This window comes from Lepidochelys kempii, chromosome 2, assembly GCF_965140265.1.
Source record: "Lepidochelys kempii isolate rLepKem1 chromosome 2, rLepKem1.hap2, whole genome shotgun sequence".
Taxonomy (NCBI): domain Eukaryota; kingdom Metazoa; phylum Chordata; order Testudines; family Cheloniidae; genus Lepidochelys; species Lepidochelys kempii.
In genome coordinates, this window is record NC_133257.1 from 10754008 (window position 1) to 10779311 (window position 25304).

Sequence of the window (25304 nt, forward strand, 5' to 3'; positions counted from 1 at the left end):
TTTTGTTGAGATGTGATCTTGTAAGTGCTTAAATCACCCCCCGTGTCCCTCCAGCTGCACAGCAGCAGTATAGTACTCATGTCAAGCATACTTGCTGTACTAGGCATCTGGCACACTCCAAGTTCTTCACCAGTAGCTCACTTTAATTCAGTCCGCTGGTGAATAGTTGTGCCAGACTAGGTATCTGTTGTTAAAGGATATGCGTTTACAAAGGATGTTAACAATATCAGTACCTCCCTATAGTTCTTGTTTGTGGTATTTTTATGTTGTTAAAGAGCGTTTTTTTTCTGAAAAGAGGCCAATTATCTTTAATTTTGAGGAAGAGCTGTTTGTCTTTCATCTGATGTTATCTGAAAGTCCAGGCAGATCTGACTCCTGTATTTTCAAAGACATAGTGACATTAGACAGTTGGTTGTGTCTGCAGTACTTGTCCTGAATACATATTCATCAAAACAAGCTCTGGTTTTTGTCTTTTAAATCACCTCTTTCAATTTTCAGTACTGCCTTCAACTACATAACACTAATTCTTTTCCCGGTCCATCTGGTAGTCAAGAACTGGCATATGTGAATAATTTAAAAATGATTAAGCTACTATACTTTGTTGCAAAACTTAGAAGTCAGTGTTTCTTTTTGTGATATTTCTAAGCAATCATTTCTGACTTTTCAGAGACAACTTAGATCACATGACCTATTCCGTCTGTTCTGCATTTCCATGCTGTTCAGTTAATTAAGAATGCATCAAACTGTTTTCCTTGGGCCTTTCTCATTGTTGTTTGGTCAATGTGTTTATATACACAATAAAATGTGCATAAAATGTGTAAGGTATTTCTGACTAGTGTCAATGAAGTAATAATGATTTAAATTGTGGTTTTTCAACATAATATTTCTCGGTACTTGGGAAGCATATGCCAAAGTTTGGAATTGCCAGTATGAACAAGATTGAGAATAACTAACTGTTGGTCATCACATAATGGAAGGCATATGTTAAAATCAAATGTGATGGGTAAAACCTACCGAAGACTACACAGTCTATGCAGTTTAAACAGATGAAACAGAAACAAAGGATGTGAAATAAAGGGATGCAACATCAATGGAAGAATATTTGAGTGGTTCAATATGGAAAATGGAGTAAGTTGTTGGGAGATACTTCGAATATAAGAATGTCGATAGTGGGTCAGACCAATGGTCTTTCTAGCCCAATATCTTGTCTTCCGATAATGGCTAATGCAAGGTGCTTCAGAGGGAATGAACAGAACAGGCAATCATCGAGTGATCCATCCTGTCATCCACTCCCAGCTCCTGGCAATCAGAGGCTAGGGCCACCCAGAGCATAGGTTTGCATCCCTGAACATCTTGGCTAATAGTCATTGATGGACCTGTCTTCCATGAACTTATCTAATTCTTTTAGAACCCCATTATAGTTTTGGCCTTCACAGTATTCCTTGGCAATGAATTCCACAGGTTGACTGTATGCTGTGTGAAGAAGTATTTTCTTATGTTTGTTTTAAACCTGCTGCCTATTAATTTCATCAGGTGACCTTTGGTTCTTGTGTTACGGGAAGGGGTAAATACCACTTTCTTGTTCACTTTCTCCACACCAGTCATGATTTTGTAGACCTCTATCATATCCTCCTTAGTTGTCTCTTTTCTAAGATGAACAGTCGCAGTCTTTTTAATAGGAGTACTTGTGGCACCTTAGAGACTAACCAATTTATTTGAGCATGAGCTTTCATGAGCTACAGCTCACTTCATCGGATGCATACGGTGGAAACTGCAGTAGACATTATATACACACAGAGACCATGAAACAATACCCCCTCCCACCCCACTGTCCTGCTGGCAGGAGAGTGAGTTTGTGTGTGTGGTTTTTGGAGGGGGGTGAGGGAGTGAGAGAACCTGGATTTGTGCTGGAAATGACCCACCTTGATTATCATACCCATTGTGAAGAGAGTGGTCACTTTGGATGGGCTATTACCAGCAGGAGAGTGAGTTTGTGGGGAAGAGGGGGGCGGAGGGTGAGAAAACCTGGATTTGTGCTGGAAATGGCCCAACTTGATGATCACTTTAGATGAGCTATTACCAGCAGGACAGTGGGGTGGGAGGGGGTATTGTTTCATGGTCTCTGTGTGTATATAATGTCTACTGCAGTTTCCACGGTGTGCATCCGATGAAGTGAGCTGTAGCTCACGAAAGCTCATGCTCAAATAAATTGGTTAGTCTCTAAGGTGCCACAAGTACTCCTTTTCTTTTTGCAAAGACAGACTAACACGGCTGTTACTCTGAAACCAGTCTTTTTAATCTCTCCTCATATGGAAACTGTTCCCTATATCTAATAATTTTTGTTACCCTTCTCTGCACCTTTTCCAATTCTGATATATCTTTTTTGAGATGAGGTGACCAGAACTGCATGCGGTATTCATGGTGTGGGCATACCGTGGATTTATATAGTGGCATTATGATATTTTCTTTTTTATCGATCCCTTTCCAAATAGTTCTTAATGTTGTTAGCTTTTTTTCCTCTGCGTCTTCATAGTGGATGTTTTCAGGGAACTATCCACAATTATTCAAAAATCTTTTTTCAGTGGTAACAGCTAATTTACATCCTATCATCTTGTATGCATATTTGGGATTATGTTTTCCAATGTGCATTACTTTGCACTTATTAATGTTGAATTTCATCTGCAGTTTTGTCGCCTAGTGTCAAGGTTCCTTTCCCACTCTGAACTCTAGGGTACAGATGTGGGGACCTGCATGAAAACCTCCTAAGCTTACCTTTACCAGCTTAGGTTAAAACTTGCCCAAGGTACAAACTATCTTACCTTTTGCCCTTGGACTTTCGCTGCCACCACCAAACATCTAACACCGGTTACTGGGAACGAGTCCGTTTGGAAACGTCTTTCCCCCCAAAATCCTCCCAAATCTTTCACCCCCTTTTCTGGGGAAGGTTTGATAAAAATCCTCATCAATTTGCATAGGTGACCACAGACCCAAACCCTTGGATCTTAAGAACAATGAAAAAGCAATCAGGTTCTTAAAAGAAGAATTTTAATTAAAGAAAAAGTAAAAAGAATCATCTCTGTAAAATCAGGATGGTAAATACCTTACAGGGTAGTTAGATTCAAAACAGAGAATCCCCCCAGGCAAAACCTTAAGTTACAAAAAGACACAAAAACAGGAATATCCATTCCATTCAGCACAGCTTATTTTCTCAGCCATTTAAAGAAATCAGAATCTAATGCATATCAAGCTAGATTACTTACTAAGTTCTAAGACTCCATTCCTGTTCTGTCCCTGGCAAAAACATGACAGAGACAGAGGCTTTGTTTCTCCCTCCTCCCAGCTTTTGAAAGTATCTTGTCTCCTCATTGGTCATTTTGGTCAGGTGCCAGCGAGGTTATCCTAGCTTCTTAACCCTTTACAGGTGAAAGGGTTTTTCCTCTGGCCAGGAGGGATTTTAAAGGTGTTTACCCTTCCCTTTATATTTATGACACCTAGTCACCCAGTTTTGTGAGATCCTTTTGTACCTCTTCACAGTCAGCTGTGGATTTAAGTATCTTGAATAATTTTGTACCATGTGCAAATTTTGCCACCTCACTATTCAGCCCATTTTCTAGATCTGAGATGTTGAACAGCACAGGTCCCAGTATAGGTCCTTGGGGGACCCCTCTATTTACCTTTCTCCATTGTGAATATTGTGGCCACTTATTATTACCCCTTGTTTCCTATCCTTTAAACAGTTATTGGTACATTTAAAAAAGAAAAAAAGAAACCTTCCTTTCTATCCCATGATGTGAAGGAAGAGAATGAGATTGTCTGATGTACTTAAGGAGGAAGGTCCAGGTGTTGCAAATGGGAAGAGATGAGTGGTTAGCAAGGTGGTTATTGTTAAATTAAGCTTGACGGACTACAGAAATTAAAAGTGTGTCAAGCTCCAACAAGCTAATTATGACTATTCCCAATTGTGTTTGGGTGGTGGTGGGAATTGGGAAATGATTTATTTATTGATGTAAACACACCCCTATTTCTGCTGTTAGGTCTGAATGTATAGGCCTGATCCTGCAAACACTTCACCAAAGTGTCTGCCATTGAGGACACTGACATGCATACCTTTTTTATAGGGGTCTGGCTATACCTGTCATGGTTTCATACGAACATAGCTACTCCTTAATGGCTTTGCATTTTAATAATTTTCCTTTCATAAACTGAGAGGTGCTGTTTAAAAGCCAGTGTCATGACATCTGGTAATGTATATTCAATTCATCCTTTTGGTTTGCAGTGAGAGAAAATATACTTTTTGGTTGCACTGAAACCGCCAGTCCCTTGATTTTGGAACATATATAACCTGTCATGCCTTTGAAAATTCATTTTGGCCTTTTTCACAATGACTCTAATTCTGTCTCCTCAAAAAATTTCATTTAATTACATGCATAACACAACTTTCTTTAATTGGGCTCGCCTACATTGTTTCTGCCTAGTAGATGATGATTTAGCAATTTCCAATTTGTGTATCCCCTAGGTAAACTAACTCATGTTAAATGGGAATAAAAGCCTCTCCACTACTTTCTCCTTGATTTACTGCTTGGTGCTTTCTCTCTCTTTATGCATTACTCTGGAAAGATAAGAATATAAATTAGACTGAAAAGAAAACAAATGACAAAAGACCATGTGGTGAAAGACTGGGAAATGGTGAGAGAACTGTAAGCAGTGGAAAGGGAAATTATTTGTTGATAAGTCTTTGAGAAAGAAAGCAGGCCATATATGTTTTTGGTTTTGGACATTTTTGATTTTGTTACATTACTTAGAGTGAGAATTTTGTATTTTAAGGTTTGAAATGGTAATAAATCAGAGCAGGAGTAGGAAACACCAAAATTAAGAAGTGGTAAGTATCAGATAAAACAAAGTCAAAGAAACTGGATGAGACATGATCTTATTATTTATTATGCTTTTGGAACATTTTGTATTTGACATATAATATCATTTCATGGCTGAGATACTTTTTCAGTTGTAGGCACCAGTCTCTGGAGTGCAAGGAAAGAATGCTTTGGTTTTAATACTGCTTATATTTTGTCATACTCAAGAAATTAAGTAAGTAATACTAAAATGTTTGCGTTGCAGTATTCCTGTTTGTTTAGTATCTAATACATAAATCCAACTATATATCAATAGACCGACAATATTACCTAATAAGTTAGATGATTTGGGCCAGACTATATGAACTTTTTGTAGAGTTGTTACCTCCGTGTCCTTACACATTTTATTTATCTTTGTGTGTGTGTGTGTGTGACATTCTTTGCATTGTAGATGTAAAACAAACATCCAACAAATCAGGTACATCTTTGGTCCTGTGGATGTTTGATACCAATATGTAGCACTTACATCACACTTCTCTATTTTCCAAGCTCTTAACAGATATTGACTGAGCAAACTTCACAATGCTCTTGTGAGAGACATAAGTATGTTGTTGGAATGATTTGGTGTCCCTCACTTTGTATATGGGTGCCTTATAGGGCTTTAAGGTAGGCAGTGTTAGCCCCATTTTACAAATAGAAGCAGAGAGATTGTGAATTGTTTAATGGCACAGAGAAAGACAGAGTCACAGCACAGATTCAGTCTCTGGAGTTCTGCTCCCACTGCAGCCCTTTCTCTTAAAAAGATTGTATAGTCTCATTTTGCCTGAGATTAAATGAGACACAGATTAAAGCCTTATGGTTCCTCCACAAAAGAACTGAGTTTGGCACTCACAAAGATAATTCACTTCATTTTCAATACTACTCCTACAAGCAAAAACAGGGTACATATGGTAAAATAGCTCTAGTAGGACAAGGAAAAAATATTGGTGTAATTATTAATTTTGAGTGGGTATGGACTCATGAATATAGTGTTCCTAAATATTGATATAAATCATATTTGTAAACACATCAAGCCCTTAGAGCCCCAAGAATATTTTCTCATTACTTGCAACGTGGCATCAAACATAGACCATTCATATGTGCTTTGTGACAAAGTTCCTCCTCTACCTTGGTGGGTCTTGCGCTTATTGGAGGATTTGCTCGCCTTGGAGCTTCACCGCAGCCCTCAGTTTGGCTGTTTTCATGAACCCACTGTCCAGGTCAACTCCTCCTGTGTCTGACCAGGAGTTGGGAGGTTTGGGGGGAACCCGGGCCCGCCCTCTACTCCGGGTTCCAGCCCAGGGCCCTGTGGAATGCAGCTGTCTAGAGTGCCTCCTGGAACAGCTGTGCGACAGCTACAACTCCCTGGGCTACTTCCCCATGGCCTCCTCCCAACACCTTCTTTATCCTCACCATAGGACTTTCCTCCTGGTGTCTGATAATTCTTGTACTCCTCAGTCCTCCAACAGTATGTGTTCTCACTCTCAGCTCCTAGCGCCTCTTGCTCCCAGCTCCTTACATGCACACCACAAACTGAAGTGAGCTCCTTTTTAAACCCAGGTGCCCTGATTAGCCTGCCTTAATTGATTCTAGCAGCTTCTTGATTGGCTGCAGGTGTTCTAATCAGCCTGTCTGTCTTAATTGTCTCCAGAAGGTTCCTGATTGTTCTGGAACCTTCCCTGTTACCTTACCCAGGGAAAAGGGACCTACTTAACCTGGGGCTAATATATATCTGCCTTCTATTACTCTCCTGTAGCCATCTGGCCCGACCCTGTCACAGCTTTCACTGCATACACAATGAGATGTATTTCCTGGGGAAAGAGATTGAAAGTCTCCCAAAATTAAGTTTCAAATGCACATTTTTCAATTTAAATACTGAAGCCTGTAACTGCAGTTCTGTAACATGTTGCACCTGCTGCACAGCTCCTGAATTTGCCCATTTTTCCAAGAGAAGTTTCTGCCAGTAGAAATTCCCTCCTCCTACCCCCATTAGCCTCAGAGATGGGTAGGTGGATGTATCTTTGTCTGGACCAACAGGAGAGAGAAAACCCTTTGAAGAATATACCTGCCCCCCTTTTAGGCAACTAGACTCCTTGTGGCTTAGAGGGGGAGGGCCTATGTGGTTTATTCTGATTTGCTGGACAAAAGGGTACAAGAGTATAAGCCTTTCCCCCCCAGTCCTGAGGTGTCATTCTGCCTTGGGAAGGAAAGCTCACTCCACTCCCACCTTGGGATTAGAATAGGGTCCTTGTTTTGGGCCTTCCTCTAGTCATCATACTATTCATCATTTTGGGGCTGGAAAGGAGTCTTTCCCTAAATGCCACTTTGGCCTGGGCAGTGAAGGTTATCTCGACTTCCAGCAGCCCAGGGATCCAGTTGGGAGGGTGAGTTGTAAAATTCATTTTGTTGCAACTTGGCAAGTACCCAGTACAGGGGGCTCTGTAGGGGTCTGGTTCCGTGATAAAGAGGAATTGGAAGTGGATAAGGATAAGAATTTCCAAAAGAAACATCTCCTGGGGTTGGGGTTCCTAATGCCTGGTGCAGCGAGGAGACAATCCTCCTTCCCCACCCCATTAACTTTTGGACAAGGAGAGGTTGTTGGTGTCTCAGTAATTGTACTGGACCAGGTTAATGGGGAAGACTGATGGTAGCTCTCCATCAGGTGGAATGGATTACAAAGGAGGGATGAACTGTGGCCTAGTTAAACCATATTTCTGGTGTCTTGTCCTGTGCTGTGAGGGAGAATGCTTTTCTTTTTTGGATCACAATAACTGTTGAGCTTTTGAGTCTGAGTGTAAGCATTTCACAATTTACTGTGACATTGCATCCTTGTTCACCAAAGCTCCCTGCTGGAAAAAAAGGGAAGATCTTCACAGCACACGGATGACGTATGGGAATTGGAAGGAATATGGAAGTAATTCAAGGAAGTAATTCATATGCTTAGGTTGAATCCTGTAGAAATTGTTTGAGGTGTGGTCTGGGGATTTACACACTGGAAAATAACAGAAACAAATTAGCTATTGTGGAGTTGACAGGGGTAATTTTAAACTGTTGGACACCAATTAATTTTGTTTTCAAAATTACTAAAAATATTTAGTTTAGAGAAACAAGAAATGCTAGGTCAGCTCTTACTAGTTGTTTCTCTTACTGTGAATTCAGGGGTGTGACTATCACTATTTTAGTCACAGGGGTTCTCATATATACCTTAGGGGATATAATGATCAAAGCCAAACAAAATATCACATTTATTAACCATGACTATTTTATTACTAAGAAAGGAAAAAAAAATTAAACTTAACATAAATGACCAAACATAACTGATAAACTGGCTATGTCCATTGCAGTGTCTTTCATACGCCTTTCTGTGGAGAGCTTTAACAGAATTTACACCCTTGAGACTTAACCACCTCTGAGAAGTTCATTGTTTGGTAAATTAAGTTCTCTGAAAACATTCACTCAATGTGCAGGGACAGTCAAAAAAGTGAACAGAATGTTGGGAATCATTAAGAAAGGGATAGATAATAAGACAGAAAATTTCATATTGCCTCTATATAAATGCATGGTATGCCCACATCTTCAATACTGCATGCATATACGGTCGACCCATCTCAAAAAAGATATATTGGAATTGGAAAAGTTTCAGAAAAGGGCAACAAAAATGATTAGGGGTATGGAGCATCCCAGGAGAGATTAATAAGACTAGGACTTTTCATCTTGGAAAAAAGACGACTAAGAGGGGATTCAATTGAGGTCTATAAAATCATGACTGGTATGGAGAAAGTAAATAAGGAAGTGTTATTCACTCCTTCTCATAACACAAGACATATGGGGGTCACCAAATGAAATTAATAGGCAGAAGGTTTAAAACAAACAAAAGGAAATATTTTTTCACACAATGCACAGTCCAACCTGTGGAACTCCTTGTCAGAGGATGTTGTGAAGGCCAAGACTATAACAGGGTTCAAAAAAGAACTAGATGAGTTCCTGGAAGATAGGTCCATCAATGACTATTAGCTAGGATGGGCAGGAATGGTGTCCCTAGCCTGTTTGCCAGAAGCTGGGAATGAGCTACAGGGAATGGATCACTTGATTACCTGTTCTGTTCTTTCCCTCCGGGGCACCTGGCGTTGGCCACTGTCAGAAGACAAGATACTGGGCCAGATGGATCTTTGATCTGACCCTGTATGGCTGTTCTTATGTTTCCGACTTCTGAGGCTTGGCAGGTTGAGAGGCATGAGAGCAGTGCTTCATTGAGCTGTGCCAGAAAGCTGGTACATACTGCTCATCCCAAGGAGTAATTGTTGAACTGCTTACAACGTTATTATTTTTAATTTCTTCGCCTCAAATTTAGCAAAGATAATAGTCTTCACTGAGGAAGCATTTATATCTGAGTTAAGGCTAACAAAAATAAGAAGGGAAATTGTTTCAACAGTGGGAGCAGAAATCCCATTTTCACTCACTGGTATCTTTTTAACAACCACTTTTTGGGTTGAAATGATCCAGGTTGTTTTTTTTTGGTAACAGTGAATTTTTTGGTGAGTTTGAGCTGAAGTCCTTCAGCCATTTTTGAACTATGGGAGAGCAAATAAAAAACAATCACATTTTTATTTTTTGTTTTAAACAGGACTACAGCAAAATTGATTTGAAATTTGTTTTAGATGCTGCTGTGATGATCCTGGTATAAATGCTCAGAAAGGTAGGTAGACAGATAAATAAAAACAAGGGAGAACAATGCCAAACACCTACTATAGTCTGTTGCTTTCACTATGTTAGTTCACTGAAGTAAATTATTGAATATAACCCTTAAAATTCAATATTATTTTTCATAAGAATGGTTGAATTTCTAATTTACAGGCATAATAAAGTCTGAGGCTGATGGGTCTTCAGTTTCCATTGCTCTTTTCCTTGAGAGAGCCAATATGTGGGAATGGATACTGGATCGCTTAAAAGGATGACAACTGGCAAAATATTTAGACATGCTAAATGTTAAGTGGGAAATTAAAGCAGTTTTCTGTTGGCTTCAAAAGAAATAGATATTTGGCACAAATTCTTGGGAAGTCTGGGGTTGTGCCCAGCTTCCATATCTGTGTAGATGTCAGAAGTATAGTAAAAAGACAAATTAAGGAACTAGTATAACACAGCAGTATACTGGGGAAAATATTTAAAAGTAAATCAATATATAATTAATCAACGACAAAATGAATGTAATCTTAACTCTGCATACTGCTGAATCAGGAATAAGGGCTGCCATAGGCTGAGTGATATTAAAAATAAAGTAGCACCTTATTTTATTAAACACTATCTTCTATAGAGAACATACTTAGAGGCTATAAAATAAATGTTCATCAGCAGAAATTTAAGTTATTACAGATTATTAGGGAAATTTAAGGCAATGTGGACTTTCAAGTTGCTCCAATGGTTTACTGTAGATTTTGCTCTGCTGAAGTGTATCTTAATTATATCGGTTTTTAAAAACGCATTTTTGAATTGGTGATATTGTGAGTCCAGTCATAAATAATGCTGTCTGTGTACACTGTTTTGGGGAAAACAAGATTTTGTGTCTCATGCAAAAGTTTGCATGAGAATGCGAACCTCTGTATGTGTATGTCAATATAAAAATGTGTGACTATTTCTTAGTAGTAGACTGTGGTGACTTATATTTCAATAATTCATGGCAGATTACTAATTTGCAATGGAACCGGTATACTCATAATTTTTTACATATTATTTATTGAGGCCCAAGCTTTGGTAGTCAGACTTAGTTTCCTTGGGACTCTACTCACAGTAGTAAATCCTGTGTGTGGGAGTAAGTAATTGCAAAATCGGGTCCTGTAGATCAAACCAGTAGGTCACAGGAGACCACTAGGAGGCTAGGGAGATCTGTGCTGAGGCCCTACCCGTCTGTACAAGTCCTGCACCTTGGGGTCTCCTCCCCCTACTCTTTCACAGCGTAGTTCTGGTAGAGTTGCACCGATAGAGCTACTGCAGCTGGCATCAAAGGCCCTCCTTTTTCCCACTGCGCCCTCCCCCAAGGATTTCTACGGTAGAGAGACATGAAAAGTTAATACAGTCTCCACCTACCTGCCCACCCACTCTCATCTCCTTGCAGTTTCTCAGGTTCTTGGATATGTAAAACTCCTTCTGATGAGACTGGAGAAAGTGGGGACAGTGCTGTGGAGACAGCGGATTCCTTTCCCCCCTTTCATATGTGAGGAATATATTACATGAAGAATATGGGGACATGACTGAGCTGGATCACATTTCTTTAGCACTTTACCGCTACGCCGCACTGTTTCATTAATCCTCACAACATCCATGTGAGATAGTTAACTTTACTATTTCCCTGTTTTACAGTGATAAGACAGAAGACGCGGATTAAAGGGTGTACTCTCAAAGAATTTACTAATACTAGCTGCCAATTTAAGACACGTAATAACTGACTTGCAAGAGTGCTGATTTACAGGGGTGTTGAAAACAATACTCCCATGGAAGGAAATGAGAGATGTAAGTGCTTGACACCTGTGAATATTAAACCTCGAGTGTTTCAAGTTAAGGCATTCAAAAACAAAGGCACCTGATTTTAGTAGGCACTTATAAGTTTTGGCCTAAATGAATAGCTGATGGCCACCTGCTGAGTCAGTGGCAGAATCAGGATCAGAACTCATGAGTGCCTGACTCTTATCCCTATACTCAGTTTGCTAGATCACTGTTTCTCTCAAATGACTAAGGTAAAAATGTGCTATAGAAATACAATGAATGTTAATATATGAGCAAGTTGTGAATAAAAGCCCATATTTCCAACTGTACTTCTGATTAAATGAATCTGTGAAGTTTCACTCTACTCTGGAATGTGGTACATAACTGATGGAAGTGAGCCTGACTCTTGGTTTGTAGCACAGATCAAGTTCTATCTGTTTGCCTGGGTGGGAAATGAAGATGGATTAGGAGCGTGCTGGCATTGATGATGGAATAAGAGGAGGATTGCTCACGTTAGAGGATATTTTTTCTCCTTCATCTGTAAACAAGTAAATTAATTTGTATTTATAAATGGCTTATTCTTTTTTGAGTGATTGTTTATATATATTCCACTCCTGATGTGCATGCACCCCAAGATTGGAGTATTTTGATCAGCAGTGCCCGTTTGTCCCAACCCTGTGCTTTCTTGCTGCCTTTCCACCACCCCTCCACAGGGCATAAAAGGGCATAGAGTGGTCAACTGCCTCTCAAGTCTTTCTTACTGACTTGAGGCTGACAGGTCAAACCATTAGTAGCGTCCATTCTTTAGAGCAGCCTTAACCTTTAATATAGGACAAGATCAGAAATGAGGATAGTTGTAGACTAATCCAGCACAGCCTCAATCAGCAATGGTTTGCTTTTGCTGGCTTTCTTGCTAAGGGCATATTATTAGGATGGAATACCAATGAAATACAAAGCGTGTTTACCAAGTTATGTGGCTAGATGGCCAGTGATCACATGATCACCAAAACCTTCAGTGGTATGATATAATCACCACTGATGGACATAAATTAAATATCCCACAGGCTGCCTTAAGGATCTAGCTAGAAATCAATGTAGGTGCTGCTCGATTTGCAATTAGTCCATGTGTGGTTGGGTTTTGCCATATTAGACAGATCAATGAGACCAGCCTCAAATACTGGTGTTCTGCAGATTAAGCTGTCTCAGAAAAGTCCTTCTCTAGTTCTGGTGCCTATAAGGTTGGTCCCATCCCTGTGTGGTAAAGGCTCAGGTGATGAAATCATTGGGTGGGGATAAGTCCCATCATCATTCCCCTGAAGAGCATAAAAGGAGGTCACCTCCTTAGGCACCCCCCAAAAAGAGAATTAAATCTCTTCAGAGACTGGATGAAAAAGGTATGCAAGGTACAAATGTAAGATCTCTGACCCCATTAAAAAGACTTTATCATTATTGATAGCCTTGGTACTGTACAATGTGACACTGGTCTGGATGCCTTCAATATTGACTCGGCCAGCACCAACTTCTACAACACTGAAAGACTTAATAATCTTTGACTTTCCTCATTCCCCATGACTTGAACAGACACAGAGAATTCCATTATCACTACTGAGCAGTTCCTTACTCAGGGACACTCTCCTACCTGGAACACCTTTAAAACGAGTTGTCTCTGTCTGAGAAGAATATTCTTTCTCATCCTCTTTAGTGGATAGTAGTGGGGTTCTCCATCTTACTTTCCAGCATATTTTTCTACAGGTCCATATACTAGGACCCCGCCTTATTTTAGTAGCCATAGAGAACACAGAGGGACTCATGCATCCTGGTGTCCACCACCTTGGCCTAGAGCACATTTTTCATATGGAGAGCAATCATGGTCATATTGGGCTTCTTAATATCTGAGAAGACTGGAGTCAGCTATGCAGTCTAAAGTCTACCAGGATATAGAGAGAGCAGCAACCTCATACCTTTCCAGCACAGCAGCAACTCCACTCATCTGAGAATGAGCAAACTCATCACACTGATCTTTCTACATCAACATTATCAAAGCTGTAACTCCAGCAGCAGCAGTACCTCCTGATGATTATAAAACATTTTAAGAGCTTCTAAAAAGACTGGTTGAAATGCTGAAAATTCCAGTAGAGGTGGTGAGCAAAAAATCTTACAAAAATTACTGGAAATTCTACACACCTCATTGCCAGACAGAGTGGCAATGCCAGTTAACGAAGGCCTTCTAGAGTTGCCTTAACTGCAGTGGGAACTTCTATCGCAATCCCTGTGACATAAAAGTAGACAAAATATAACAAGTCCAGGCCTTGGGATTTGAGTATTTTTGTGTATAGCCAACACCTTTTTCTCTTGTCATTGTGGTGTTGTGTCCAAGAATGTATTAAACAACACAGTTATAAGTATACTCTGAAACAAAAGGACCAAAGAGATTAGACTTACTGGAAGAAAATATATTGTTCTGCAAGTTTACAAATGAGAATTTTGAATGATCAAGCTTTGTTTTCAAAAATATAACTACAAATGTTGGCAAAGGGTTGCCAGATTTTTTTGATAGGATCCCACAAGTGTTGAGAGAGGAGCTGCAGTTGTTAATCAATGAAGGACAACTAATCCTGAGAAGAGGTCTTTAAGCCACTATATATGTATCGGACACTGTCAGAGTTCCTTCCCCACTCTGAACTCTAGGGTACAGATGTGGGGACCTGCATGAAAACCTCCTAAGCTTACTTTTACCAGCTTAGGTTAATACTTCCCCAAGGTACAAACTATTTTACCCTTTGCCTTTGGACTTCCACTGCCACCAACAAACGTTTGTCTGGGTTTATTGAGAAAAAGGTGTTTGGAAACGTCTTTCCCCCCCAAATCCTCCCAACCCTTGCACCCTACTTCCTGGGGAAGGTTTGATAAAAATCCTCACCAATTTGCATAAGTGTCCACAGACCCAAACCATTGAATCTTAGAACAATGAAAAAAGCATTCAGTTCTTGAAAAGAAACATTTTAATAGAAGAAACAGTAAAAAGAATCACCTCTGTAAAATCCAATTCTTAAAAGAAGAATTTTAATTAAAGAAAAAGTAAAAAGAATCACCTCTGTAAAATCAGGATGGTAAATACCTTACAGGGTAATTAGATTCAAAACATAGAGAATCCCTCTAGGCAAAACCTTAAGTTACAAAAAAGACACACAGATAGGAACATTCATTCTATTCAGCACAACTTAATTTCTCAGCCATTTAAAGAAATGGTAATCTAACGCATATCTAGCTAGATTACTTACTAAGTTCTAAGACTCCATTTCTGTTCTGTCCCCGGCAAAAGCAGCATACAGACAGACACAGACCCCTTGTTTCTCTCCCTCCTCCCAGCTTTTGAAAGTATTTTGTCTCCTCATTGGTCATTTTGGTCAGGTGTCAGTGAGGTTATCCTAGCTTCTTAACCCTTTACAGGTGAAAAGGTTTTTTCCTCTGGCCAGGAGGGATTTAAAGGTGGTTAGCCTTCCCTTTATATTTAGGACAGACACCGTGGCATGTTCAGTGGTGACTGTCATAACAATGAGATGTTGGCTTCAATCATCTGGTATTTCATGAGAGGTACAAAATGCTGTAGAGGACTTACTCTCCGAAAGAATCAAACTTTTTTGTTCAAAAAAACAGATGACACCTTGCACATCTCAAAAGATTTTTGTTAAACTTTAAGATCATTGGTAGTCTGTTCCCTGCAGCTAAAGAGAAGACAATACTAACAACCTCAAGCAAGGCAACCTTCTAAGCCTTTTGCATACTCATACCAAAGGCCTACAGAACATCTAGGAAAGAAGTAACATTTTCATAAGAGATGTCCATCTGCTTCTTCTGCATCCACTTCTTCATGATTGTTTCTGACCAACAAAAAACAAATTTTGATGGTGCTGTTGAGAGCTTCTGAGAACCAGTCTTTATGGATCTTTTCACTTTGCTTACTCCTTTTGGAAAGCGACTAGCTTTGGTGGTGGTGGGGAAACAAACTTTTAGTAGACAGGTTGGTCCCCAGTCTTATCTGAACTGGGTATTTTGTTCAGTTCTAGATTATCACTGTTCCTTATCCCTGTGGACCTCTCTCATGAGAGGATGCTACAATAAAAATTCAATCACTCTTGCTTCTTGGAGTCATAGATTAGATTCCTCTACAATATACAGGAAAGGATTTTTATTCTCATTTCCATGGTCTACAGGACTGATGTATACATACCCACCAATTCCCTTAATACCAAGAATTTTAAGAAAGATGAAACAGGGCTGCAAAGATAATTGCTTCAGTTTGGCCCTGGCAATTTTGGTTTCCAGACCTCTTAAGACTATCAATTTGACCCCCAATATTTCTATCTCTAATTCTGAATATGATTTCTCAAGATGAAGTTAGGATCCTTCCTCCAGGCTATCTATCATCCTTGCATTTTACAGTGACCATATGGAAATGGAAAGGACTTGCTCTAGGGTCGTCCAAAATATTTTGACCTCAGAAAAGATTCAGCGAGATTTGGTTATAATGCTAAATAGAAGAGATTTTTCCTCTGGGCTGAAGATCACCATATTTCACCATTTTGAGCAGACGTCATTTTATTTCAGATTACGTACTCTCCCTGAAGTCAACAGCTTTCACAGAACTAACTGAGATGGTTCACCTGACTGCTACATCTGCTTTCCATCCACATATTGAGAATTATACTGAATTTTCACACCCCATGGTGGCTAGGTGTTCAATGGATTTAACACAGGTGTCCCCTCCAATTAAACTATGTCTGTGCTGTGAGCTAGGGGTGTGATTCCCCCGCTCATGAGCACGTTTGCACTCACTCAGGATAGCACAAATATAAATAACAGTCTAGCAATGGAAGCATGGATAGCAGTAGTGGAGTCATGGATTACCTATGCTGAGTACAAACCTGCCTGAAACCCCTGGGTACGTACCCGGCATTTATAACGCATGCTTCCAATGCTGCTACCCATGCTGCTATGGCTACACTGCTATTTATACTAATGCTAGCTTGATGAGGGCTAGTACAAGTATGTATCGTGAGCAGGGAAATCACACTCCTGCATAGTGTAGATATAGCCTTAGAGAACCTCATCCCTCGTGGTATTTGTATATAGTAGCAGTGAGTCACATGGTTCCATCCTGTGAACGATTAGCAACATGTTCACGTCAACATCCTTCCATGAGAACCTCATTTCTAGTTGCCATTGCATCAGTGCAGAGAATGGGAGAGCATCAACCCTTGATAGCAGGCCCACCAGATGCTGATTTTCATAGAGAGAAAATCTCTAAGGACTCAACCTAGTTTATGCCAAAAGTTGTATCAGTTTTTCGTAATAATCAGACTGTTAATTTAGCTATTTTCATTTAAAAATCTCATGCTCATAGCATGTAAAAGAAATTACACTCTTTACATGTATTACGATCCTTATCCATTAATTAACATAGAGCTAAACTATTTAGAATCTCATCTAGACTACTCATAGTCTAAAATACTGAGAGGGTAAAAGGGAAGACTATTTCTTCCTTAAGAATAGCTAAATCGATCTCTGATTGTATCAGATATTATCTGGTTGCTAAACAAGATCTTCCTGTTCAGATCAAGGCTGACTCTACTAGAGCTCATGCTGCTTGGACAACTTCTTTTAGGAATGTTCTAATTCTTGAAATACATATAGAAGCTGATTGGCACTCAATTCGTATGCTTACAGAGCATTATGCCATAGGGGAGGCTGCCAAAGCAGATGTTAGCTTGGCAAAGTAGTTATTTAATCATTATTCTCTTGGGACTCCAATATCCCACCTCCATTGAGGTCTCTGCTTGGGACACATCAGGAGTGTAATACACATAGATAATTACTTGAAGAAAAAGAGGTTACTTACCTTGCAATAACTGGTGTTCTTCGAGATGTGTTGTTTATATGCATTCCACAGTTTGCCTTCTATCATACCATATTGAGGGCTATACTCATTGGATGTTTATTTAATGAAGGAGCTGATATTCATTTGCCCCACTCCACCCTTTTATGCCCTCAGGAGGAAGGGGCACAAGGACAGGTAGGATACAAGTGTGAACCAGTGGGCATTGCTGATCAAAACATTCCGATCTCTGGCACTGGGGGCACATTCATGCCAGGAGTACAATACATATAGACAACGTATCTCAAAGACCATCAACTGCTGTATGATAAGTAACTTCTTTGTTTTGTACATATACCCTGCGTTGTGACAGAGAACAATTTGGAAGCATAAAAAGATAAATTAAAAAATCGGAAATTACATGTGCAGTTTCTGAAAATGGTCATGAAATGGCTAGCATTCCAATAAGAGAGTTATGAGGTGCTACATATAACGAATGGGTAAGATAATTGTCTAGGTTTTAGAAAAATAAATCCTGATCTGTCAGTAATCCAAATATGGCTTTGACATTGTTGAATAGAGATCAGATATTCATTTATATATGTATGCATCTTCACTTAATATAATGCTAACGCTTTTCCAAATTTCCTAATTAAGTGAATGAGCTTCGATTATTAGCTGCTCATTCGCCACACTGGAGAATGTTTGTCTGTAGAGTCTGGTGTCCTAATACGTAAATTAAATAGCAAAATCCATATTTCCGTAAATAGCTAACACTTTTCCAGTGTGGCTTTTGTTATGAAGGGATAAGACATTTAAATGGTCAAGTGAAAAAAGGTAGAGGTTGGAGCTAATTTGTTATCCCTCTTCATTTGCTATTTAGGGCTCCTGTGTCTGGGTTGAGGAACCTTTAGACACAACAATCACAGTATCCATAATGTAATCTGCGTCAAGTTGAGCATTTCAATAGCTAACACTCTCTTAATGTGGCAGCATTTTTAGATATTACATTATATACAGTGGAACTATTCTTTCTTAGCTTGAATTTTTATTATTTGAAATGATTTGGATCAGATATGTAGATGCCAGTGAATTTGAGACTTCAGCATTATGGGTTAACTTATCTTCCATTTCAATTATTTTAAATAAATACTTAAGCTATAAGTGCAGTTTTGTGAATTTAATTGACCTTTCAAAGATGAATGGAAAAATTATCTTTCCCTCTGCATAGTTCAGATGTTAACGCAGTCCTTTTTTCTTCATGAAATCAATTGTGGGCTAGGAGGGAGATCATTCCTGTGGGCTGGCTCAGTCATTTAGTTTTACCGTTGAGCTCTCCTATAAAATATGAACTATGGATTTTTTAATAATTAAAAAATAGAAATCAACATGATGTACATAAATTTAGAATAGTAGTCTTACTAAATATCAATGATTAAATGTAAGGGGGGGCCAATTTCTGGGAGTCTTTTTCTTATATAAAGAGTTTTATATAAAATGTAAAATTAATTAGAAGGATGTCAGCTTTTCTGTAAGGCACTTTCTGTCAGGCATTTTTTTTTTATTGCCTTTGTTTTCAACCATTGCAAAATTTCTGTGCCAGTTAGAAAGGTAGTTTCTACTTTCTATTGACTCTATTTTCACTATTTTTATGGAAAATGACAGATACCATAGGAATGTATAGTGCACACTGGGTCTTACAATACTAATATTTTCATTTTACTTCAAATACTTATTTTTTCAGTAAAAATCTGCCTGTACTGTGCATTTGGTTCTTGTGGCAGACAGTAATATATCAATAAAGTGGCAATGCATATATCGGAAAGTGAAATGTCTTATCACTTTTGTGCAAGTTGGTTTACTGACGTTTAACTAACTACTCTCTACAGTTTTGGAAGGTTTGTTATATTTTCCTTAAGTAACACTGACAAGTGCCATGGCACAGCACCATGCAGATATATCCGTGTTGCACATGAGCTGATTTTCATTTCCTAGTCATTCATTTAATTTATATTTGACTAATTTACATCCCTGTAATACTACTTTATCATCTGAGCAGCTGTCAAAATAATGTGGACTTATTTCATGACTAAAACTAGTAGCTTCAAAACATGAATGTTTCATTATTCATGAAAACTGTTGTCAATTCATTCTTCTCTCCCTCACCAGCAAGGTTATCCTTAGAGAACTAAAAAGGGGAAAAAAAATCTGTTTCCCATGTGCAGTGTTGGCAGTGGATATTGTTTTACATAATGCAGTATCTTTATGCAAATATCTCATGAGTTATTAAAACCTTCTCCTCTCAGAAAATTGAATTGCTCATTCAAGGTAAAGTAGGTTAAAATGAAATTCTAGTTCCTTTTTTCAAAGCAGGTGTACATTTTTTTAAGTCCTGGGATTTGGGGGTCTTGTTGGCTTCACATTTCAGATTTCCCCTGAACTGTGGTTACTGTTAAGGCCATGATTTCCTGTATAGCATAACTAGGCTTGGAAGGATTACATTTTTGTTGTTAAATGTTGGTAAACATCAATATTGCCATACACACACAAACCAATGAAAACATATTTCCATTGATGAAAGTTGAAATTTAAAGATTGGCAAAGTAAACAAAATGCTGCTTGTGAACTTAAGAGTTTGATTTAAGGATATTTACTTTGTATATTTTGATATATAATGTTAATATTTGTTTTAACTGTTATAAAACTTTATTTTTTTGAATCAGTGTGTCTACTGTCATTAGATAATTGACTGACCCACCCCATAATTTCCACAGCTGAGAATATGTATATGGATACTAATAGAAAAAATTATTAAAAATTAAGATCAATATTATCAGTCAATTAAAAAAATAGAATTCTGCCAAGCCTAAGCATAACCTTGCAATCTGGGCCTTTCATGCAATAGCTTTTGACAAAAAATGAATAACTGCTCTACAGCCATTTGTTTCCTCTTCTTGTTTGTACTTAGGTACTAGTACGCCTTACAAAATGCTAACAGATTTTGAAAACAAAGAGGGACAGTAGTGCAGTGACTCTCACTGCAGATAGAAATGATAAATTAAGTAAGGATTCCAAATCTAGAATTAGAGAAAAACCTAGATATAATAGAATGTGTCTTAGGCCATGTCTACACTATGAAAGTACTCCGATTTTACAGAAGTCGATTTTTGAGAACAGATTGTATAAAGTTGAGTGCATGCGTCCACACTAAGCACATTAATTCAGCGGTGTGTGTCCACAGTACCGTGGCAAGCGTCGACATTCCGAGCGGTGCGCTGTGGGTAGCTATCCCATAGTTCTTGCAGTCCCTGCTGCCCATTGGAATTCTGGACTGAGCTCCCAATGCTTGATGGGGCCAAAAATTTGTCGTGGGTGGTTATGGGTAAATGTCGTCAGTCAACCCTCCCTCCCTCCGTGAAAGCAACAGCAAACAATCATTTTGCGCCCTTTTCCCTGGATTGCCCGAGCAGACGCCATACCACGGCAAGCATGGAGCCTGTTCAGCTCACCGCAGCAGTTATGACCATTGTAAATACCTTGCGCATTATCGTGCAGTTTATGCAGAACCAGTACCTGAAAAACCAGGCGGAGGCGGCAACGGCAGCGTGGTGATGAAGACATGAACACAGATTTCTCTAAAACCGTGTTTCCCCGCAATTTGGAGATCATGGTATTACTGGGGCAGGCTCATGCTGTGGAACGCCGATTCTGGGCCCGGGAAACAAGCACAGAGTGGTGGGACCGCATAGTGTTGCAGGTTTGGGATGATTCCCAGTGGCTGCGAAACTTTCGCATGCGTAAGGGCACTTTCATGGAACTTGTGACTTGCTTTCCCCTGCCCTGAAGCGCAAGAATACCAGATGAGAGCAGCCCTCACAGTTCACAAGTGAATGGCAATAGCCCTGTGGAAGCTTGCAACGCCAGACAGCTACCGGTCAGTCGGTAATCAATTTGGAGTGGATAAATCTACTGTGAGGGTTGCTGTGATGCAAGTAGCCAACACAATCACTGAGCTGCTGCTACCAAAGGTAGTGATTCTGGGAAATGTGCAGTTCATAGTGGATGGCTTTGCTGCAATGGGATTCCCTAACTGTGATGGAGTTATAGACGGAACACATATCCCTATCTTGGGACCGGACCACCAGGGAAGCAAGTACATAAACCGCAAGGGGTACTTTTCAATGGTGCTGCAAGCACGGGTGGATCACAAGGGACGTTTCACCAACATCAACGTGGGATAGAAGTCATAGAGTCATAGAATATCAGGTTTGGAAGGGACCTCAGGAGGTCATCTAGTCCAACCCCCTGCTCAAAGCAGGACCAATCCCCAATTTTTGCCCCAGATCCCTAAATGTCCCCCTCAAGGATTGAACTCACAACCCTGGGTTTAGCAGGCCAATGCTTGAACCAATGAGCTATCCCTCCCCTCGGGATGGCTGGGAAAGTTTCATGATGCTCGTGTCTTCAGGAACTCTGGGTTGTTTAAATGGCTGCAGGAAGGGATTTACTTCCCAGACCAGAAAATAACTATTGGGGATGTTGAAATGCCTATAGTTATCCTTGGGTCCCAGCCTACCCCTTAATGCCCTGGCTCATGAAGCCATGCACAGGCACCCTGGACAGTAGTAAGGAGCTGTTCAACTATAGACTGAGTAAGTGCAGAATGGTGGTAGAGTGTGCATTTGGATGTTTAAAGGGTCGCTGACGCAGTTTACTGACTTGCTCAGACCTCAGTGAAACCAATATTCCCATTGTTATTGGTGCTTGCTGTGTGCTCCACAATCTCTGTGAGAGTAAGGGGGAGACGTTTATGGTGGGGTGGGAGGTTGAGGCAAATCGCCTGGCCGCTGAATACGCGCAGCCAGACACCAGGGCGGTTAGAAGAACACAGCAGGAAGCGCTGCGCATCAGAGAAGCTTTGAAAACCAGTTTCATGACTTGTTGTTGTTGTCCAAAGTAGTGTCTTTTAATTCTTTATTAATTAATTTTCCATAGCAGTCCATTTCAGAAAGTGCTTCTTATTCATGATGCTTTGACAGAAAACCCGTTTTATTGGATCCAGGAAAACCCATTTCACACGACATTTAGAAAGGTGTAAATCCTTGTTTTTTATCTAATTTTTGTTTATAGTTTAATATCTGATTGTTTAGCACACACTATACTATAATATTTTGTTTTCATGGCTCACCATGTGTTTGTTAAAGTAATTATTTTACTAATTATTTGTTTGTTTTACTATTACCATAAGATGTTACAAATGTTACTTGTAGTGCCTGAGATGCGTTGAGAGATGCTGAAGCTATGGACTTAATAAGTTTTGCTTACAAATGTATTAATGTACAAAATCTGCATGGCTGCATGGAAATTGGGTACTTTTGCAGTTATCTCATGTGTATGAGTAAATGTGTAGGTTTTGCATTTACAAAATGTGTAGGTTTATGTTAGGAAATTTGTGAGTGTGTGTGTGTGTGAGGTTACTTTTGGCATAGTTATATTAAACAGCATGTCTGCACCCTGGAGTCTCTTATTCATGTTATAAAGTGACTTGTTGGGGTGCTGGGGTCCTCATTTGTTCATCTATGTGCAGAGGCATGTCAGTGTTCAGTGGCAGTTTCATCAGGGGTGGGGAACCTTTTTCTATCAGGGACCACAGACCCACATAAAAAATCAGTTGTGGGCCACACACAGCCCGGGGGGGGGGGGAAGGGTGGAAGCTCGGGGCTTCCCCTAGGATCCAGAGTGGGGCCAGAAATGAGGGGTTCAAGGTGCAGGAGGGGGCTCTGGGCTGGGGCAGGCGGTTGGGCTGTGGATGCCGGCTATGGTTTTGGGCTGGTGCCAGGGGTTTGGGATGCATGAGGGGGCTCTGAGCTGGGCCCAAGAGGTTTGGAGTGCAGGAGCAAGCTCGGGGCTGGGGTGGGGGTTGAGATGTGGGGGGTGGTTTGGGTTCTGGGAGGGATTTAGCGTACAGGACGGGGATCAGGGCTGAGGTAGAGGGTTGGGGTGCAGGCTCTGGGAGGAGGCTTGGGTTTGGGATGCGGGAGGGGGTTCTGACCTGGGGCAGATGTTTGGGGGTGCAGGTGGGGATGTGGGTCTGGGAGGAAGTTAAGGTATAGGAGGGGGTTCTGGCCCTAGGGCAGGGGGTTTGGGGTGTGGGCTCTGGCCAGGCGGCACTTACCTGATGTGGTTCCTGGTCAGTGGCACAGCAGGGCTAAGGCAAGCTCCTTGCCTGTCAGGGCTCCGCACTGTTCCCAGAAGCGGCCGCCATGTCCGGCCCCTTAGGTGGAGGGGTCAGGGGGCTCTGCGCAGTGTGTACTGCCCATGCCTGCAGGTGACACCCCCGTAGCTCCCATTGGCCGGGAACCACGGCCAATGGGAGCTGCAGAGCCGGCGCTGGGGGCAGGGGCAGCGCATGGAGCTTCCCTGATTGCCCCTGCTCTTAGGGGCTGCAGGGACATGCTGGTTGCTTCTGGGAGCTGCATGGAGCCTACTGAACTTTTAATGGCCTGGCAACCATAGCTTCCCCCTGCAGTGGGGTGAGGCAGTGCTCATGGCTCCAGCCCTGCAGGGGGGCACCGAGGCTTGGGGCTTCTGGCCCGTGGTGCAGAGAATTGCCACAGGCTAGATGAAATGAAGCAGTGGCCATAGGTTCCCCACCACTTTTTTAAGTTATGAGTTTCATAAGTAAAATTTTTGAAGGAAACAAAAGTTAGAAATTTCCTTTGCACAATTTGTAAACGTGTCAAAATTAATTTCAGGGACAAATGTTTACATTCCTACAATTTTTTTTTCTTGTTTTGGTTTTCTTTTACATTTACTTTGATGCTACATGTGGTTGAGTTGCTAAAATGTAATTTATAATGTTTTCTTACTAGCGTACTCATATTTTAAGCAGGTTGGATTTGTTTAAATCAAAGTGTTGTAAATCACCAATTTTAATTATGATTTAAATAAGCTACAAGAAACCTTGATTTAAATAATTTTTTTAAACTTTTTTTTTTTGCATGTGCACATTTTAGTTATTCTCCTAAGAAAGATTGAGTCTCATGGTTGAAAACCATTAAAGCATGTTGATTTGCTACTAAATATAGCCTTTACATTAAATTTGGTGCTTCCTTTTGCTAACCGGGAGGATACACTATGTCTATACATTTTTATTTAAGCAGTTATATGGCTTAACTTTCATTTATTCATGGTCTTAATTTTTACATTTTTAGTATGTTAGAAAATGAATAACACATTTCTTATTTACTAAAATTTTTTTTTTTACTGGTGATTTGTGTCAAGCTCTATTTGGATGGAAATTCAGTGAAAAAACACAAAACAGTATTTTAATTTTTTAAATTAAATAATACAACCTTAATATGTTGAATACCTAGAAGAAAACATTTATCACAACATATGTTTCATTTAAAGCTAACTGATTTATTAAACAAGCAACTATTATCTATAGTTAGTGGATTGAACTGTTTGTGTGGTTGCCATGTATTTCAAGATTTTAGAATTAGTAGATCTCATCCTCTCTCATTTTTGATTCAGAGACTGAAAGAGGAAAACAAGATTTCCTGGGTTTTCAACTCAAACTTGGTTTCTTAACTTTGAATTAAGTCATTGAACTGAACTGAAATAAGTTAAAAAACTGAAATGAAGAAAATATTATCTCTGCTGAACTAAGTTTTAGGGGTGTAACCGTTTGTCCAAATATTGTTATTGGTAAAGGTCTGTGAAATGATCTGCGGGAGACATTCCCACAAAATTGCTGTATTGACCATTCTTTTCTTTTCTTCCTTTTTTTTTCATCTCAGTATGGCTATCCAGGTTGACAAGTTTAATTTTGAGAGTTTGCCAGATTCCCCTGGTGAAAGGATACAGTTTGCAAACCCAAAGCAACTGGAAGAAGAGAGACAGCAGGCAAAAGGGCTGGAGATCAACAGCAAGTTAGATGTTTGCTGGAAAATTATATCCTTTAATACATGCTTGATTTATATCTATATCAGCCTTATGACCCATTTTATTTTATAATTTATATCACCATTTAATGAGGTTACTGAAAGCTAAAAAAAATA

General features: G+C 39.9%; 1 protein-coding gene across 3 annotated transcripts in view; it reads left to right on the plus strand.

The window, feature by feature from the left end:
- TRAPPC9 (trafficking protein particle complex subunit 9) overlaps positions 1-25304 on the plus strand; it is an 829667-nt gene that overhangs the window by 432553 nt on the left and 371810 nt on the right. For all 3 annotated transcript variants that reach the window (XM_073330054.1, XM_073330052.1, XM_073330055.1), the window contains exon 20: positions 25044-25197. In XM_073330054.1, the coding sequence (XP_073186155.1) occupies positions 25044-25197 (154 nt within the window). The remainder of the gene's footprint in view (positions 1-25043; positions 25198-25304) is intronic.